At 42.3% G+C, this 20,279-nt stretch overlaps 1 protein-coding gene across 1 annotated transcript in view; it reads left to right on the top strand.

Annotated features, from left to right (window-relative positions):
• LOC126252639 (probable flavin-containing monoamine oxidase A) overlaps positions 1–20,279 on the top strand; it is a 290,057-nt gene that overhangs the window by 55,884 nt on the left and 213,894 nt on the right. The window contains exon 2 of the mRNA XM_049953542.1: positions 18,208–18,473. Within this exon, the coding sequence (XP_049809499.1) occupies positions 18,208–18,473 (266 nt within the window). The remainder of the gene's footprint in view (positions 1–18,207; positions 18,474–20,279) is intronic.

Genomic DNA, 20,279 nt, shown 5'->3' with positions numbered 1-20,279 from the left:
ATCCATGTTGGACATTGTAGGCTGGGCTGACTGGTACAACAGGTCAAGCGAAGAACTGTGGTGGAAGTAACATCAGACTTTAATGCTGGGCAGAGTACAAGTGTGTGTGAACACATATTCACATAAAACTCCTAACGATGGGCCTCCGTAGTCTATGACCATGTATGTACCAATATTAACACCGTGACATTGGCATCTATGACTGAAATGGGTGCATGACCATTGGCACTGGATGTTGGTGCAATGGCAGAGGGTTGCATGATCTGAGAAGACCTGGAACTTTCTCCATCATGCCAATGGGAGGGTGCGAATCTGTCATCTTCCAGGGCAACAGTTCCTTGTCATTTGTATTGCACGCAATGGCCCCATTATGGTTTGGGGAACACATATGTGCATCCAGGAGTCCAGTGTATCACATACAAGGCACCATGACGGCCAAGAAGTATTGTATACTGGTTACAGACCAAGTACATGCCTTCATGATGATCATGTATCATGTATCCCAAAGGCAGTGACATTTTTCAACATTATAATGCGCCATGTCACAAGGCCAGGAGTCTGATGGAGTGGTTCAAGGAGCACAGTGGTGAGTTCCAATTGATGTGCTGGCCCCTCAAACTGCCAGATCTGAACCTGATCAAACACATCTGGGATGTGATTAAACGCGGTGTCAGAGTTCATCAACACCCTTCCCAGAATTTATGGGAATTAGGTGACTTGTGTGCACAGATGAATTGCAATCTCCCTGCAGTGACCTACCCAAGCGTTATTGCTTCCTGCCACAATATATCACCAATATTATCTGTGCCAAAGGTGGGCATACAGGCTACTATGTAGGTGGTCATAATGTTCTGGCTGGTCAGCATAGAGTTGTCAGACTTAGATAAGACCAACTCACAAAATTTTTAAACCTACTCAGATTATTAAATTTATATTATAGTAACAATAGCCCCTCACATGGAAATGCCTGTTTGGACAATACTACAGTTAATTTCTCAAGAGAAATAGACGCTGTTAGCATAGCAGATGAATGTTTTGCAGATCATGGTCTACTACTACTATTCACAAACCACTATGCACAGTCAGATAATAATTATGCAGTTGCAGATAAGGAGCCAAGCATGAAGTGGGTTAGAGGTCAGAAAGAAGAAGGTATTAAGTTATTCACAGACTGCCTTAGAAATGCACACTGGGGCTTTGTTCATGATTATTATGTAGATAATTTAACTTGAGGGGGGAGTGTTCGGGTTGGTTCCACCAATAATCACCCCTTTAGCAGTAGTTCATTTATTTACCTTAACACATACAGGGATCACAAAGAACTGAACTGAACATGGTGGAACAGCCAAGGATAATGCTTAGAGTCCAAAGATGAATGCATATCAATGTTGGTGTCGATTTCATCGGCACCACATACCCCCCCCCCCTACAGTACGGAGTACTCTTGAGAGGCTGGGGGGGGGGGGGGACTATGGCGTAGGCAGGGGTGGTCCGCGGGACCCAGACCACGGTCAGGTCAACAGCGTTGGCGGGGAGCTGTGTGGGAAGATGTCGTGAAGGAAGGTTCGGCCACCGAACCTGGAAGTTGTTGAAGCGAGCTGGGCATCGTACTGGGAGTGCTGGTTGTGCAACAACAGGTAGGCTGGCGGTTTGCGGGTGGAATGGAGTGACGACAACGATGTCTCCGGAGGGCATGGCGAACACACGAAGCATGTCCAGGTCAACGTCAGGCGGGAGAGGAACGCATTTCACCAGGTGGCAGGGAATGTTAGAGGTTGTGTCATGAGCACTGGATGAAGAGAAACACACGATGAACAGTGTATAATCGCACAGTATTATTGAGATGTCGTGGATTATGTCCAGGGGGACGAGCACAAACACCTCGAGCGAGGGCACGTTCAAGATGTGGGGCGCGTGAGAAACCTCGACAGGGTGAGACAGGTGATGGTGGTGAGGTTGAAAGGACCGGCAAAGGGGCTGTAGGTGAGGGCGTGATCATAGATAAGCTTGACGTGGGGAGCATGTGGTCACTTGACGGAGTGCGTGAGACCGGAGTAGAGGGCCAGGTCGGGGGAGGGCTCGACGATTGGAGCTTTAAGTCACTTGACGGAGTGTGTGAGACCGGCGTAGGGGGCGAGGTCGGAGGAGAGCTCAATGATTGGAGCTGGAAGTCACCCGATTGAGTGTGTAATTCCAACATGGAGGGAGTGGTTGGAGCGTTGTGAGCCACGACAGTGACTGGCATGGTCGTAGCCTGAAGGGGGGTTGAAGAAGGCTTGACATCAGCATGCTTAAGTCTGTTGAGAGAGACTGCAGCTGCTGAATTTTTCATCTAGATTTCATAGGTGTTGGCTGAGCGCTGGAGAACCCGGTACGGGCCGGTATATAGAGGTTGGAGGGGAGCGCGGACAGTATCATCTCGGAGCATGACGTACTCGCAATTGTCCAGAGATTTCGGGATGTGAACCTTAGGGAGGGAATGGCTGGCGGGCAGAGGATATGGAGGTGGATGAAGTGTCATCTAACGCGGTCCAAGAAGGAAGGTAAGTCAGACTGAGGGAGAGAAGCGGAAGGGCTCACAAGTTCGACAGGGAGAACAATGTTCTGGCCGTATACGAACTAGGCTATTGTGCCTTTGATGCCTTCCTTATAGATCGCACGAATGTCGAGTAGCACAAGGGGAAGGGCCTCCATCCATAGAAAGTCGTGGCATCGAAGAGCCGCCTTGAAAGTGTGGTGCCAGCGCTCGACTAGCCCGTTACTTTGCGGGTGATATGCTGTGGTATGGATGTGCTGGATGCCACAAATGTTACAAATCCCGTTGAACAGGGCCGACTCAAATTGTCTGCCCTGGTCAGTCGTGATGATAACTGGACATCCGAAACGCAATACCCATGACTCGATGAAAGGTGGAGCAACAGTTTCTGCTGTAATATTGGGGAGGGGGACAGCCTCGACCCAGCGAGTTGTTCGGTCGATAGACGAGAGAACATAACGAAAGCCGTTAGGGGGGGAGAGAGGTCTGACAATGTCGATATGAATATGGGTGAAGTGTGCTTGTGTACTTTGCAGCATTGGCACGCGACGCAGGAGCATGCCCATTGCTGGCAGCCCTTGTTGACATTTCTCCACACAAAACACTCCGCTACGAGGCGGGCGGACGCACGAACACCGGGGTGGGCTAAATTATGCAATGTGTTGAAGACAGCTCGACGGAGCATCGTTGGAATGAGGGGGCGTAACATGCCCATACTGTCGTCACACCAGATCTCACCAGAAATGCCAGGGAAGGTGGTTCAGACGAAGTGTAGTGAAGAATTAGAGTCTGAAATCAGGTTTTGTGTTTCCTCGTTGGTGAGTTGGAGGTTAGGCAGTTCAGAGAGGTCTAACAGCGAATGGACGGCATCGACTCATGAAAGGAAATCAGCAACTATATTGTCAGCACCCTTTATGTGTCTGACGTTGGTGGTGAACTGAGATATGAAGTCCATGTATCTGAAGCGGCGAGGAGGCTGGTCAGCTGCCGGGTTTGTAATGGCCACAGCCAAGGGTTTGTGGTCCATTAAAACATAGAAAGGGTGTCCCTCAACGTCAGTCTTAAAATGCTTGATTGCTTCATAGACCACAAGCAACTCCCTGTCAAATGCGGAATATTTCCGTTGTGCATTGGTGAGCTTGCGTGAGAAGAACTGCAGAGGCGAAGTTTGGCCGTCGATTGTCTGGCTAAGGACATTGCCGATGGCAGTATCACTCGCGTCTGTGGTGATGAAAAGCTGCGCATTGGGATGAGGATGCGCGATGGTGCAGACCTCGGCAAGAAGATTTTTGAGGGCAGTGAAAGAGTCAGTCCTAGCAGGGGTCCATGGAACGGGCCGAGATCCATAAGTGTTGCCAAGGCGTCCGTCAGTGGAGCCTAAATCTCCGCAGCCTGAGGTAGATGTTGGCGATAATAATTAACCGTCCCCAGAAAGTGCCAGAGCTCTTTGAATGACAGATGTCTGGGTAGGTTTAGTATTGTTTGTACTTTATCAGTGGAGGGGGGGGGGGGGGGCAGAAATGCCATCGGCAGAGACCTGAAAACCAAGAAAAGTGACAACAGGTTGATGTAGTTGCAATCTGTCCTTGGTTGGTCTCGATGCCTGCTGCCACGAGAGTGTTCATAGCAGTTTGCACATGTTGAATATTGTCCTTGATGGAGGAGCTGAACACAAGAATGTCATCAAGATATGCAAAGCAGAATTTTAGGTTGAATAGCACTTCGTTGATGAAGCGTTGCCAGGTCTGGGTTGCATTTTTCAGACCAAAGGGCATGAATTGAAACTGAAATAACCTGATCGGGGTTGTGATTGCTGTCTTCTCGATGTCTTCAGGTGCCATGGGGATCTGGTGGTAGGCCCGTTTGAAATCAATGTCAGAGAACTGGTAAAGTTGGCAATGTTGTGTATGGGGTAGGTGTCCATAATTGTTCGTGCGTTTAGTCGACGATAGTCTCCGCACATGCGCCAGGACCCGTCTTTCTTGGGTGTCATATGTATGGGCGTAGACCACCTACTGGCAGAGGATTCAATGATGCCGGAGCTTAGTAGTTCAGAAATCTGCTTTTTAAGGTCGGAGAGGCGCTCGGGAAAAAGTCAACGTGGTTTACTGGAGATTGGGGGACCTGCCGTGAGGCGAAGCTTGTGAACCGTCCCGGTAGTGATGACAGAAATGTCAGCGGCATGGGAGGCGGTTTGTTTACAGTGTGTGGCGGGAGGGGCAGGCGAGGTGTGGTCGTGGTGTTCGGAGCCACTTGGCGGATCCGACGGGAGCCGAGGTGGCAAAGTGTCCCAGGAGTCAACGCGACAAGATGGCCGTCAGTCCAAAGCAGTGGCACCGTGGTCAGGTGAGCTTGGTAGAGCTCATGAGCCGTTAGTCAGTCCATTGTCCGAGGGCGCAGCCTGTGGCAGCATGGTAGCGGGCAAAACGCTTGGTGCGAGTGCACTATTTGTGTCACACTGTTTGTGTCACACGGCGGTGCACAGGAGCCAAAGTTGCATAGTTTGAGGTGCAGTCCGCGAGGGGTGGGGTAGAAGCCATCAGTTCGGGAACACGTGACACTCATCGCGCATGCGCACTTGTGTCCAGCCGAGTGTCAAATGCTGCTGTGTTAGGAGGGTGTGGCCCTGCGGAACTGTCAGTACATGTTATGACAGTCTTGATAGCACAGTTGCGAGGGGTAGTGGGAGGTAAACAAACGAAGGCTCGATTGCTGGGACTGCAAACAGATTCGGTAGACTTACTGACCTTGCTTTGACCTTGCTGTAGTGTCTGTAATTCCTTTGCTGCATCGGAGAGCTGGAGCTGTGTTTCGTGGAGCTGGAGGGAGAGCTCGAAGTTTTCCTTGCATAGGCGAGCAACGTGTTCAAGCTCGACAAGGCACTTTTGCGTTGTTTCTTGTAACGTTGTCGACAGAGACGAGCATGTATGGATGAGATGAGCCCGGACCGATGTGTCACGGGGGGGTTTGCTCGACGGAGCCCAGGGGAAGTGCGTCTTGGACAGATGATGAAACATGGTGTTTCGCACTAGGTCTGGTGAAAGTTTGTGGTGTCGCAAGAAGTCAATGCCTAGTATAGGTTCGTCAGTTTCGCACACTAAAAAAAGTCCACTCGAGTTTGCAGTTTGCGGAGAGTGAGATGACGTGGGAAGTTGAACCCGAGCATTGTAGTTTATTTGAATTCACGGCTTGCAGTGAAGTATGATGAGGGCGGATGTTCGCCGACGCTAAGGACGTAGGCAGCAGCAAAACATCGGCGCCTGTGTCCACTAAGAAAAGGTATCCCGTCGAAATGTCTTTAATGTAAAGTCGTCCGCAATTATCTGATCGTTCCTGGACAGAATGGAGCACTGGGGGGTGCCTGTCATGTTGTGCGCAGGAGGTGGCACCCGGACCTGCCTGCGATTGGCGTTTGGGAAGTAAAAGGGTGGTCTGCAGTTCCGTGCTGCCTCACCAAACCGTGTGTGGAAGTAACAGTACAGGTAGTGCGGTTGCATTTCCTGCGGAACATTTGTTGCCAGTGGCAGTGGCCGAGGTTTGGTGGCCACAGCAGGCTTGGTTGCAGGAGGGGGCGTGACCATGGGTGGAGCTGGTGATGTCCCAGTTGCTTGTTTACTGCTTCCTGGAGCGAGTGGAACGGTAGGCACAGTGCGGCCCCGGACACGTCCGGCTGCAGGGCGATTAGCTTGAACCTAAGACTTGTCAGCTAGGCAGTAGCTGGTGAAATAGAGCAAGGATGCATTGTGTAGCTTGTCAGCAATTGTCATTCTTTGCTCGACAGGTTCGGGAGACCTCGGAGCCAGAGCAAAGCGGATGTGAGGAGATAGTTTATCTGACCAGATGGCAAGGAGAGCTGTGTCAGAGAGTATATCGGCGCTGTCATTGCCTAGCTGCTTGATGTGGAGGAGCACTTGCCATATTGCTGCCTCAGTTGAGCATTCAAGCTGACGTAGAACTGTCTTTTTGGCTAGAGTGTACCGGGTAGATGAGGTGTCGACCAGGTCAGCAATCAAGTCCTCCTGGTCATGCAGGTGGGTGATGAGGCACAGAAACCTGGTTGACTTGTCGAGTTTGTAATGGTCGAACACTTTGTCCACAATTTTGAACCAGGTTGTAGCTCTGTTGGGATTAAACAGCGGCAGCATCGGTAAGCTTTGTAGAATGTTCGGAAGAACAGGTTGAGTTGAGTTCATCGGGGCACTGCCTGAATCGAGCTGTTGTTGCTGTAGTATTCCAGGAGAGTGTGCCTCCAGGGGATGTGGCAATGATGGCTGTTCGGGTGGCATCATGAAGGTGACACATTGTGGTTGAGCGCGATCTGTCACAACACGGACGGTCGACGCAGGTGAGACACTGTAATGTGTCGATTGTGGTTGCGGAAGCTCAACACATTGCGGGTGTGTTCGGATTGACACGTTGCGGAAGACCGACATGGATGAGGCAGCAAGATGTGCCGAAAACGGTAGCGGAAGCTCGACTGGAGCCGTTGCAGGGGTGACATGTGGGAAAAAGTTCAAAGTTTGAGAACGCGTGTTAGTCCACGGAAAGCTCAACATATGATCAGAGCCAGGGCCACCTGTGTTGTAGGGAGGCTGCGGAGGTGCAGGCTGTCCAGAAGCACAGTGTGGGAAATGATGTCGAACATGAGACGGAATGCGTGAATGTTCACTGTTCATAGTCACTCCACTCAAAACAGTGTGCGGATAAGGTGAATGTCCTGGCACAAAACACTGAGGCATAGCAGTGGGACAGAGGTGGAGGTCAGGCACAGATAACAAGTTATTGTTCCTGTTGCAGGCCAAGGTATCGAAGGTGGAAGGCATGTGCTGAAGCTGAACTGAGGCAGGCACGTGTGTGGTCGGATGCTGCGGAGATTGACCTGTGAACGAAACAGTTCCAGCCACGTGGCAGGTATCCACATGGTACTGAACGGATTTCGGCATGGCAAATCATTGTCCTGGAGGTAGTAGGTTGTCCAACGAAGCAGTTGCAAAAATCGGCATTGGTCCTGCACTGCACGGAGATCCATAAGAGGTAATTGCACAGTCGATGAGGGAGGGCACATGTGCAGGAACAAAGGTGTTTGATAGCTGGAGTCATGCACACTCCTAACCTCACTTATTGTTGCAGGCTCGAAAACGTCCAGAAAAATCATCGAGTGAGAGGCATCGTGTTGCAGTCCTGGTGGGTGTACATCGCACACAACATGATGCATGTCGATCACAAAATCCGGCGTTAGGCGCTGGGCCAAAGTCATTGTTCGAATGCTGTGTCGATGTAATACCCACGAAAATAACTGACGCGGGGGATGGTAGAAACGGAAGACGTTACGACTTGGGGTCACCAGTGGGGGCAGGGGGGGGGGGGGGTGTTCGGGTTGGTTTCACCAATAATTACCCCTTTAGCAGTAGTTCATTTATTAACCTTAACACATACAAGGATCACATAGAACAGAACTGAACATGGCGGAATGGCCAAAGGTAATGCTTATAGTTCAAAGATGAATGCATATCGATGTTGGTTTTGATTTCATCGGCGCCACAAACTGTTGAAACTCTCTCTAATAATTTTTTTAAGACATATAATGATTTATGGTACTCTTGCTCACCACTGAAAATAAATAGTATTAAATCATAAAGAAAAAGTAAACTCTTAAATGGTACACTCATGACCTTGCTGGTATCAGGGAAAAGATACTTTCACTGTACAAGATACATGAAAAAATTTCAAATGTGGCACAGAGCAGAATGACATTTCTTATAAAGCTTACCTGAAATGTAAAATAATATTATAAGCTGTGGGAGATGGGATACCAGCTGTGTGGCAGAAGAATAGTGACACAGCTTAGAGATATGGTTTCCACACTATTTATTAGTAAGCACAAGGGCGATTTCATCTCAAATCATACAGGTGAAGATGAATATGTCACATTACTATTTCAAAATTTGTTGAAAAAAATATATGTTGAAGTTCCACATAATACCTGTCCAATACTATGATATTTTGATTTTCAGGTGATTTGTTAAAACAACACAGACCTCTCGAAATGAGAGTATTTGTGAAAATGTCATAACAAAATCGAAAATTGTAATAAGGAAACCAAAAGTGATAGAGATCAATAAATACATTGTTCCCAATACTATGAGACAAGATTAACTCATACACACTTCTGAGCTTTTTTCATTATTATTATTATTATTATTGTTATTATTAGTCTTTTTTATTAAATTATGAAAATTTGTAACTTTTTGCAAATTTCAAAATTATGTTTTGAAAATATGAAAAGTCACAGGATGTTAACTGTCTTGAGAAGTGATAAAGTGGAAGAAATTCTAACTGTCAGCTATGATATTAATGCATGATGTCAAAATATTTGTACATAAATATGAAAGAATCTGAAATTTTTTGGTTATTTATAAATTATTTTCCCCAAAACCCCATCCTACATGTTCTAAAAATTTCATGGTACATGAGTTGGCCATTGTACTTTGGGAATGTACAATCAGAGTGGGCAAAATGTGAGATATTTTTAGGTAGACCTAGCTCTACTCTCAAGGTCAAAAATTCATGGACACTTAAATATTTACACTGATCACTGATTTTAAGTAAATGTCATGAAAACTGGTATTTATACATCAAAATAATTACTTTATAATGTCATAAGTGAGTGGGAAAACAGTTCATAATTTTGTTCAAAAGCATTTTATGACAAAATGAGATAGAGAATATTTATACCAATTTTTCTTTTATATCATTCACAAATTATTATTGTCTTCTATCATGATTTTACTTCTTCATGACTTTCCAAGAATTAAAATTGCCTACAATATAACAATCAACAGTGCACTGTTGAAAAGAGTTCACTTGTTTTTTTCATCTGCTTCTCATTGAACTTGTAAAGTCGAGATGAATTTGCACATGGACAAGGATGAACCATCAAGAGCAGTACTTGGGAAATGGGAACTGCACACTGATCTTTTGATGATGGTCATTTGAAAGCATTAGCAGGAACATGATATGGCATAAAGGAGACAGTTATATCTTGCAGCTCATGGGAGACACTTATTATCTGTCCCACCCACCAATGATTGTAATACACACAAGAAATGAAGTGCTTCACTACAAAGTCTTCTAATGTATACTGTGATCTCTGCATTTCACACACAGTAACAGGCTGCATTTCGTGGAGAAGTGTTCTTGCAATGTATGTGCCCCTCCGTGATGCAACCCAGTAGTGACTTGATTGACTTCCTACCCCAGGCTTCATAGCGGACCACTCTTCTCTCTTTTTTAAATGGGAGTCCCTCAATGTATTTTCATTGAGAATTAAGAGTTTCATGTTTGTACTTAAGTTGATATGGTGTGTACCAATCCAGTAGCATCTCTTACTGCATCAACAGCTTCATGCTGGAGATTAAATCTTGTTGCAAGATGTTTGCTGAGACTTCCTACTCCATCAATGCACTTTTTCCATGACCTGTTGCTGAGAATATCCATTTTTTGTCTCAATTCCTGTACTGCAGTATTGACCAACCTCATAAAGCAGATTTTAAAATGAGATGCTGCACCATTAGTCACATAAACATGGCAGGAAGGTGTCCACAATGAGGAAATCAAAGAAAAACTGGGAATGAACTCTATAGATGTAGCAGTCAGGGCGAACATGCTTAGATGGTGGGGTCATGTTACATGCATGGGAGAAGCAATATTACCCAAGAGACTCATGGGTTCAGCAGTAGAGGGCAGGAGGAGTCGGGGCAGACCAAGGAGAAGGTACCTGGATTCGGTTAAGAATGATTTTGAAGTAATAGGTTTAAGATCAGAAGAGGCACCAATGTTAGCACTGAATAGGGGATCGTGGAGGAATTTTATAAGGGGGCTATGCTCCAGACTGAATGCTGAAAGGCATAATCAGTCTTAAATGATGATGATGATGATGATGATGATGATGATGACTAAAAAAATGTTCAAATGTGTGTGAAATCTTATTGGACTTAACTGCTAAGGTCATCAGTTCCTAAGCTTACACACTACTTAACCATAAATTATCCTAAGGACAAACACACACACCCATGCCCAAGGGAGGACTCGAATCTCTACTGGGACCAGCCAACAAACTAAATAGCCTTTCTTTTGCAATGGGAATGTTACATGATGTAATAGACATGAACAGCCGAAAAATTATGTATCATAGTTACTTCAAATCTGTCATCAGACATGGCATAATTTTTTGGGGTAATTCAAGTTATATGGAATGGATATTAAAACTTCAAAAAAGAATCATTAGGAAGATGTGTGCTGCACATCTAAGAACCTCATGCTGCCCATTGTTTAAAAAACTAAATATATTATCTGTCCCGTCACTACACATTTTTGAAATTCTAATTTTTCTACACAGTAAACCTGAACTTTTCAAAGATTTTCACTTCAAACACACTTACACAACTAGGCAAAAACATAATTTTATGTTCCCTCCACACTGATTAAAGCTATATTCTATGACTCCTCAATACATGAGCATGAAAATATACAATAAATTAAAGGGCTGTGATATTCTGAGCATGGAAATTGGTCATCTAAAGAAAAAATTACATGAACTCTTAGTGGAAAAATGATATTGTTCAGTGGAGGAGTTTATGAATGATGAGGTGTTAATTTAAACAGGGCAACTAACATCTCTGTAGAAAAAAAATGTATAAAAATGTAAAAGTATTGTACTGCTAGAAAATTGTTGATAACTATACTTGTTATTATTTTTAAGTCTGTAAACTAAATCCCTAAAATTATATATTGACATGTCTCCAGTACAACAGATCATGTGATCTGAATATTCTATGTTATGAGATGAAATAAATCAAATCAAATCACCATAATTATTATATTATTCATATTATGAACAAGGCGTTCATTTAGTGTACTTCTCTTTTAATACAAGAACTTACATTGTGTCCATGGGGTATTGTATCAACAACTGAATTTTTTGAATGGTTATGTTCTAAGAATGTCTTTACACCTGTAATACAGGTGTCTGCCTCATTACATGCCACATTGTTCAAGCCATTTAAACACACAGAATTGTCAATTTCTTGCAACATTGTTTACTTTTGGCTGATGTCTTCTAGGGGGTCATTCTAGCTCTTGGTTTCCCGATTCCAGTATCTGTGATGTCACTGTTTACATCATTCAATACACCAGTTATTTTCCAGCTGTGACTGTCCACCAAAAACAGCACATTCTATATAATACTTCATGGATTTTTGTTTGAACTGCTACTCTCTTTAGGCAGCAGATTAGTTTTCCATTGTTTAAAAAAGTGTTTGCCATCATTATTATTAATACTGCAGTCAGTGTCTGTGCTGCTTTTGTGACAATATGTTTGCCTCGGCTTTTTGACACTGGTGATTTGCGCTTTATTCTGAGAGTTCTTATTTGAAGCACAAGAATCCTTGTTATTATTGACATTTTAAATCACACATGAGTCACATGAACACAGTACACCAATTTTCTGTGTACTTTCTGTTCTTTCTTTACTTCAAATTTCTTCACGTAGCCTTCATATTTGGAATATGTTATAGCCAAATCTTCTATTAGTGCATTAATTTCTTCTTCCTGTGATGCCAAAAGAACCTTGAGATTGCTTACAACTAAGCATTGAGAAGATAGTTTCTTCTGTCACTATTTTCTGTTTCTTCAAGAGTTCTTCATGTTCAGAATGTATTGCTGCTAGATCTTCTTTCACTCTATTTATTTCCTTTTTGTATATTGTTAGGGAGTCCTTTAAATTGATTTATACTAAACATTTGACACATGTATGACACTGCCACTTTCTGCTTCTGATGAAGGATGTAGTCCAAAAGCTGAACATTTCTAACATTCTGTTTCATTGTGCCTGTCTGCGACTCAGTACCATAATTCAGTTTTGAGTATATTAGTGCTAGTGTAAATTTGGTGAGTATACTTTACAAAAGTAACCAGCAAAGATAGTGTGTGCCTAATTTGTAACATGATTCATTGCACATCCCTGGAGGCTCTCCATTATGAGTGACTGAACGAATGAACTTTGCTGGCTTTGTCTATTGTTTTGACATCTATGGTGGATACCAAGATGACGTCAGGAGTAGATAATTAGCCTTTTGATCTGTACTATCTGTAGTGCTCTCTCTCTCCCTCCCTCTGCCCCCCTCCCTCTCCCCCTCCCCCTTCTCCCCTACCCCCATCCCCCCCCCCCCAACCCCACACCACCCCACACCACACAGAGTTGCCACCAGAAACTCTATTTCATGCTTGTGGACATAATGCAATGTCTTCATGGATTATTCATGTAGAATAAGTAACATTATTGCTACTAGACACTGTAGCATGATACTGATGACCATTGCTTACTCAGGTTAAAACTTAGCTAATGGCATATCCTGTATGCTGACATAACCATCTGGCAGTTGGTTTATTTGGAATAAAATGAGAACACCAGTTACACATTTGTATTTGTTTTAAATACCATGACTGGTTTAGGCCCCAATGCCACATCCAGTAGTTATATGTCAGGTAACACCACTTTGCATATGCTGCACAAAAAAGTTATGTTATTGTTGCTGCCATGTTATATATATAGAAGTAGTAGTTTCTATTTTGCCACTCTGAACCACAGCACACTTTGTCATTTTTCACATTAACTAATACTGCCAAAGGTGATAGAACTGATAAGTGACTGATAAAAATCATGGGTCTGACCAGGGATTGAACCCAAGACCTTTAGGGTCATACACTTTTCATTCATAATCTTGCACTTCACCACTGAGCAACACAGCATACATTCATAGACCCAGTTAAACAATATTACAACATACCTAGAAAATTAAAAATAATGTGCAGAAACAAATGGATTGCTCCTGGTGTAAGAAAATTATTTGCTCAGGAATGATTCCTCTACATCAGTTTTAAAATGGTTAATACAGCACTTCAATTTGCTAGATATTTAAAATATATATAAATTGGTACTCATAAAAATAATGAAAAAGCATCAAATTGCTGGGAAATAACAGATTCATAAGAAATGCACTTAATAAAGTGAAAGCTGTTCAGAATATTATAAAGAAGAAATGAGAAATAATAAAAAGAATGGTAATAGTATTCAGTTGAATGAAAATTCCCAAATTATCAGCAACCCAGTAATGTTCAAATATTGTTTAACGGTTTTTGTAAATGTAGCTGAAAAGCCTGTTGAGCAAAACATCACATGAAAATTACACAAATCTGAGGTAAAAAATGGAACAAGTACATAAAAATAATATTTCTATGCCAACAGATGTACAGATAGTCTAGCAGGAAATTAACCTACTAAAAACTAAACATGCTGCAGGAATGATTAGTACATTAGATTTGGTTACAAAAAATGTGCAGAGCCACACATTTGTCCTCTACAGATATCTAGCCAAACTGTTAAAAAATTCCAAAACTCTTAATAAAAATGGAAGCCATGAAGTGGTGACAAACTGCAGACCTATTTGCTTACTGTGAGCCCTTTCAAAAATATTTTACTCTCAGATCTCTTAAATAAATACAACATATTAACAGAGTCCAAACAAAGATTTCGAAGGAGACACTGCACTGAAACAGCTATTTCCTTTTCTGAGTAAAGCATTGCAGGGAATACACAGGCTGAATCATGTTTGCAGCATGTTTCAAGACTTATCAAAGGCTTTTGACACCATCAACCATAGTAAGTTACTTAGGAAGATGAAAAATTCAGGTATGGGGGAGCAGGAGATGACTGATTTTATCTCCTTGATTCATGAAAGAAAACATTTCATAAAGATTGCACATGAAGAAAATAACATAGTTAACACCCACATCTATCAGATCCATGGGCGTACCCAGCGAGGGGCGGGGGGTGTCAGCTGCCCCCTCCCCCCACCTAGAATATATTCACAGTTTTTCACGAGTTTACTGTTTTATTTAATAAGAAATGCTGCATGTTTCCTCGGATTTTACAAGTGCATTCTTGTATTTAAAATGTTTATTAAAAGCAGTTTTTCACTGGTTTACTGTTTTATTTAATAAGAAGTGCTGTATGTTGTCTCAAGTCCTTGTTTCCTGAGACTAGTATGACCTGCCCCCCCCCCCCCCCCCCCCCCCACTCCCCCCCGCCCACCGTTCAGATCCTGCGTACGCCCTTGATCAGACCTACTAGTAATCAGACACTGTATGCCCCAAAGATCCATTTCAGGACCAGTCATATTTTCACTGTATGTAAGTGACATGAACATAACAGGCAGGTCAATAAGTTTTTTCATATCAGGTCTCACAGCCACATATTTATTGTCTTTTAATAAACAACAGAAATGTTGAAATTTACAGTTGACACTGGCATTTTAATAACAGGTAATATGAAAGAAATATTGGAAGAAAACATTAAACCCATCAGAGAGAATATAGTAGATTACCTTGAGGCAAAAGACTTACCTGTAAGTTCTTAGGTTTCCATTGCCAACATCATTTTCGATCAAATAATTTTGGGTTTTGTGCCACGTCATTGTAAACTACTAAACAACTTAGTCATGACATTTTGACAAACTTGCTACAGTCCTCTTCAGGATCATTCACTGCTGTGTACTGGTGAATGTCTTTCTGCATGTATTGAATGAGCTCAAGACAACATTTAATGAAAATAGATACAACAACAGAGACATACAATGACCTACGAGGTACAGCGAAGACAAATCAGACAAATGTACAGAAGATACTCTTCCTCTTGCTTGTATACCTCATGTGATTGCTGTCAGTGACTGTGCAGGCAAGGTCCTGCATCACTCATATATCAGACCTATATTTCAGATCACTGAAAGATCCGAGATTTGTTGAGACCCACTAAGGATCCCATGAGTGCTCTGCACACTGAAGTTGACTACAAAGTTCAGTGTGAATGTGGCAAAGTCCATGATGGTGAAACCAGGAGACCTATTAGCATGTTATGTATAACAGGGACAGAACAACAAGTCAGCTGTAGCAGAACGCCACCAGGAACATGGCCAGTTGTCAAGAACCTTGCACACTTGCTCAGCAGCTGTGGATGCAACAATGGTAAATAAAAAAGGCCATTGAAATGCCCTAACAACGCTAACAGGGAGGATGACTACAAGTTACCTACAGCCTGGCTGCCAGTGATTGCAGCCCGGGAGAAAGAGTTTGCCTACCAATCACTTACTAGAGTGGCACAGGTGACAGACAGCCAATACACCCCTCCAATCAGCCACCAGTATACCAAAGGAAATAGCCACCCCTCCATAACAACCTCTTCAAATTTTCCATTGACATCTCAGATATCTGATGTTGGTAACCACCAGATAACTGAAAATGATGTTATATAAATAAAGACATTCACCAGAATACTGCATTGAACTTCCCCGAAGAGGACCATAGCAAGTCAACTGAAATATTGGAAATTTAGTTGTTTTAGTATTTACAATGACATGACCCAATACCCAAAATTATTTTATCCAAAATTTATCTGTAAATTTGGAAAATGCTGTTACATATTATGTTACAGAATAGGACACCAGCTAATTCTGATATTGAACTAAATGAATGAACAATCATCAAAACAGAATGTACAAAATTTCTATGCATGTATGTAACAGAAAATGAAATGTGATACACAAATTATATAAAAAAAAGTTGAACAAGACATGTTTGATGATAAGAACACTACAGAACTTCATCTCATACAATAATCTCAGGACTATATACTTTAAATAAGTGTCATCATATGGATGCAGTATGGAAGGGCGGATGCAGTATGGAAGGGCATGGGTTTAGCACACCAATCTCCTTGCTGTTTTCAACTGTGCAGACCTTGGAGCCACTACTACTTATTCAAGAAGCTCCTCTATTGGCATAACAGGGCTGAGTGCACCCCATAGCAGCCCTTCCACCATGGAGAAATCTCTGGCAGTACCAGGAGCTGAACCCACATCCTCTGCATGAGAGTCAGACAGACTGGGCACTTGGCTATATAGGCAGACTTTGTACATATTAGAAAATTTAATTATTATAAAAGAAAAATTGAACATTAGTGACATTTGATCCTACCATAATTAATCTGTTGATAGCTAATATATAAGACATCCAAATTATGTATAGATAGAGCAGACAAATATGTCACTATTCCAAAAAGGCATACTCCTTCCTAGTAGCCAACTGTATAATACATTAACAAGGGACATCAAAATAGTAACAGGTAAGGATGAATTCAAATCACCAGCAAAAGACCACATATTTGGGCATCTCGAAAAACAAAATGATTCCTCCTTTTGATGCTAAGGTATTAAAATCCATGGAGAAGAAATAAAAACTTTGAGGTTCGCCGATGACATTGTAATTCTGTCAGAGACAGCAAAGGACTTGGAAGAGCAGTTGAACGGAATGGACAGTGTCTTGAAAGGAGGGTATAAGATGAACATCAACAAAAGCAAAATGAGGATAATGGAATGTAGTTGAATTAAGTCAGGTGATGCTGAGGGAACTAGATTAGGAAATGGCACACTTAAAGTAGTAAAGGAGTTTTGCTATTTGGGGAGCAAAATAACTGATGGTGGTCGAAGTAGAGAGGATATAAAATGTAGACTGGCAATGGTAAGGAAAGCGTTTCTTAAGAAGAGAAATTTGTTAACATCGAGTATAGATTTAAGTGTCAGGAAGTTGTTTCTGAAAGTATTTGTACGGAGTGTAGCCATGTATGGAAGTGAAACGTGGACGATAAACAGCTTAGACAAGAAGAGAATAGAAGCTTTCGAAATGTGGTGCTACAGAAGAATGCTGAAGATTAGATGGGTTGATCACATAACAAATGAGGAGGTATTGAATAGAATTGGGGAGAAGAGGAGCTTGTGGCACAACTTGACTAGAAGAAGGGATCGGTTGGTAGGACATATTCTGAGACATCGAGGGATCACCAATTTAGTATTGGAGGGCAGCGTGGAGGATAAAAATCGTAGAGGGAGACCAAGAAATGAATACACTAAGCAGATTCAGAAGGATGTAGGTTGCAGTAGGTACTGGGAGATGAAGAAGCTTGCACTGGATAGAGTAGCATGGAGAGCTGCATCAAACCAGTCTCAGGACTGAAGACCACAACAACAACATTTGTAAAATTTCCACAATAGCCCAATGTTACATAATATTATTTGTAGTTGAAAAATAATTGTGTTTTAGTTTCTGACATGTTTGTAGCACTTAAAAAAATGGCTCTGAGCACTATGGGACTCAACTGCTGAGGTCATTAGTCCCCTAGAACTTAGAACTAGTTAAACCTAACTAACCTAAGGACATCACAAACATCCATGCCCGAGGCAGGATTCGAACCTGCGACCGTAGCGGTCTTGCGGTTCCAGACTGCAGCGCCTTTAACCGCACGGCCACTTCGGCCGGCGTAGCACTTAAAGACTCGTCAAATATTTACTGGACCATTGAGTAAATAAATAACAGAGAGGCCTGTTGTGTTGCTATGCTCCTTTGCAGCTTCTGTGTAAATGGCAGATACTGAGATAATAGCTACAGCTTATGAAGAATATGAGTATATAACAACATAACAGATTTCAACTGCATTGATAACATATCTGACAAGTTATTAACCGCATGTTTAAGCAAGTAAGAAAACAGTGTTCCATCTTCAGATGATGTCGGGGGACGGACGCAGACAGTGCTACTAAAAGTTGCTGGTGGAGGCAAAGAACCATTTGATGTTGGTGGCCAATGGGTTGACTCTGGACAGGATGATATAATGCTGTTACTGGATGAGTTAGAAATAACTAGCTTCCCACAATACAGAGATGGAAAAAAAGTTTTTGAATTTGGAGCACATTTGAAAACAGAAGACAATTGTTTTATACCTGCCTGTTCGTGGTACTGTCGTTTTCAACTGAACAGCTTTGTACGTAAGGTAAGGTAAGGTAGTTTTTTCTTTATTGTTGAGCCTATGTTGCCCTCCTTTTGTAGTGTGCAAAATCTACAACCAGACTGTGTTTTGTGGAATTTTATATTGTTTTTGACATTTTTAACAGTGACAGAACCAAAATAAAAAATATGAGCTGTAAAGTTGTAGGGGATGATAGCACACAGTGAAACAAAAATTACAGTTTTAGTTATTTCTTACAGAACAAAATGTTTGTATTTATTTAAATGGACAATTTGTTGCCAATGTTTTGGAATGAAACAAAAATAACTTGGCAGCTAATTAAAAAATGAAGGTACAATTTTAACAAGACACTGTGAATGTTTAACTGCCTACTGTGCATAGTACACAGTGAAACAGTTATGATTTTTACATTATTTATACATGAACAGCTGAGATCACACATAAAACATTAATATATATGATAAGTACAATTACAAACCTTGAGGTGCTGTAAGTTTTGCTCAGTGAACATCAAGACTACCAAAATTGGATGGACATAGAATATAATTTGATAGTCTCTTGGCAGTCATAGGCATTGCCGAAGGCAGAATCATTGCAATACCCTTATGTGATACACAAAATTAATTCACTTCTTCAGTTTCCAGCATTATCGTATAAAATTATGTCTTCTGCTTCTGGGAATACTAAACCTGCTTTTGCTTTTCTTCAACATATGAGATCTCATATTCAAACACATTAGCTACAAGAAATACATCATTTGGAAAGTTTACCAATAAATTAAAAAGCTCTAATGATGAACTCATCTCTGATTCATCGTCTGACACCTCATCTTTCACTTGAAGCCATTTTACTTTCACATTGCTTAATTTTCTGCTTGTGGACTCTCTTGACACTTCTCTTCTCTTTTTCTTTTAACTTTACCCCTTTCCTTAAATGCATTTTCTTCAATAGCCACCATCTTAGGTGTTGAAGTGAATATGATGCTTCTTTCTTTTGAGTACCCAGTTGTTTTTCTAGTAGGAACTTTTGGGAAACCATGAATCTCCTTTGGTGAGATATGATTTGCTGGTGCTAGTGTTGTGTATAAAATGCAGCTGACTGCCTGAACGTTTTGCATATCATCATCCAAGGTGTTTGGAGGTGTCACACATCTATCTAAATCCATTGGTTTTACTGGATTAGCCACACCATTAGAATTGAGAGAGTGGTCTGAAACTGAAGATGGAGGAAATCCATCTAATCACAGGTGTTAACATTAAATGCAAAAAATAGATTGATACTGACTGTAAAGGTGACACATTAAGTTGCAGACAGACACAATTAAAAGATACTTGCACAAAGCTTGTGGTCACAGGGAAGGAAGCACACCTCATGCACATATGACCACCAACTCTGGCAGTGGGATCGAAGCAGCAGTGTGGAGGGGGCAGCTAAGCAGAAGGGTTAGTAGCGTATGGTTGGGGGAGAGAGGAAAGCTACCTGGCAGAGTGTGCAGGGCTAGAATGCTAACAGGTGCAGTGTCAGGGTTGTGGGGCAGGGAGGTAGAGAAAAAAGGAGTGAAAAAATAGAGGAGCAGGGAAAGATGGACAGGTACTTTGGTATAGGGTGGGAGTCAAGAATGAGGAGGAGATAATGGGACAGAGGGGAAGGGAGTTGGGTGGAAGGTCTGAGGGCAGTATGTTGCTGTAAGTTGAGACTGGGATAATTATGGAAGCAGAGAATGTGTTACATGGATAACTCCCATCTGCACAGTTCAGAAAAATAGGTAGTAGAAGGAAGGATCCAGATGGCTTGGGTAGTGAAGCAGCCATTGCAATCAGGCATGTTATG

This window comes from Schistocerca nitens, chromosome 4, assembly GCF_023898315.1.
Source record: "Schistocerca nitens isolate TAMUIC-IGC-003100 chromosome 4, iqSchNite1.1, whole genome shotgun sequence".
In the NCBI taxonomy this organism is placed as follows: Eukaryota; Metazoa; Arthropoda; class Insecta; order Orthoptera; family Acrididae; genus Schistocerca; species Schistocerca nitens.
The sequence above is the reverse complement of the archived record's forward strand: the minus strand, read 5'-3'. Positions and strand labels throughout refer to the sequence as shown.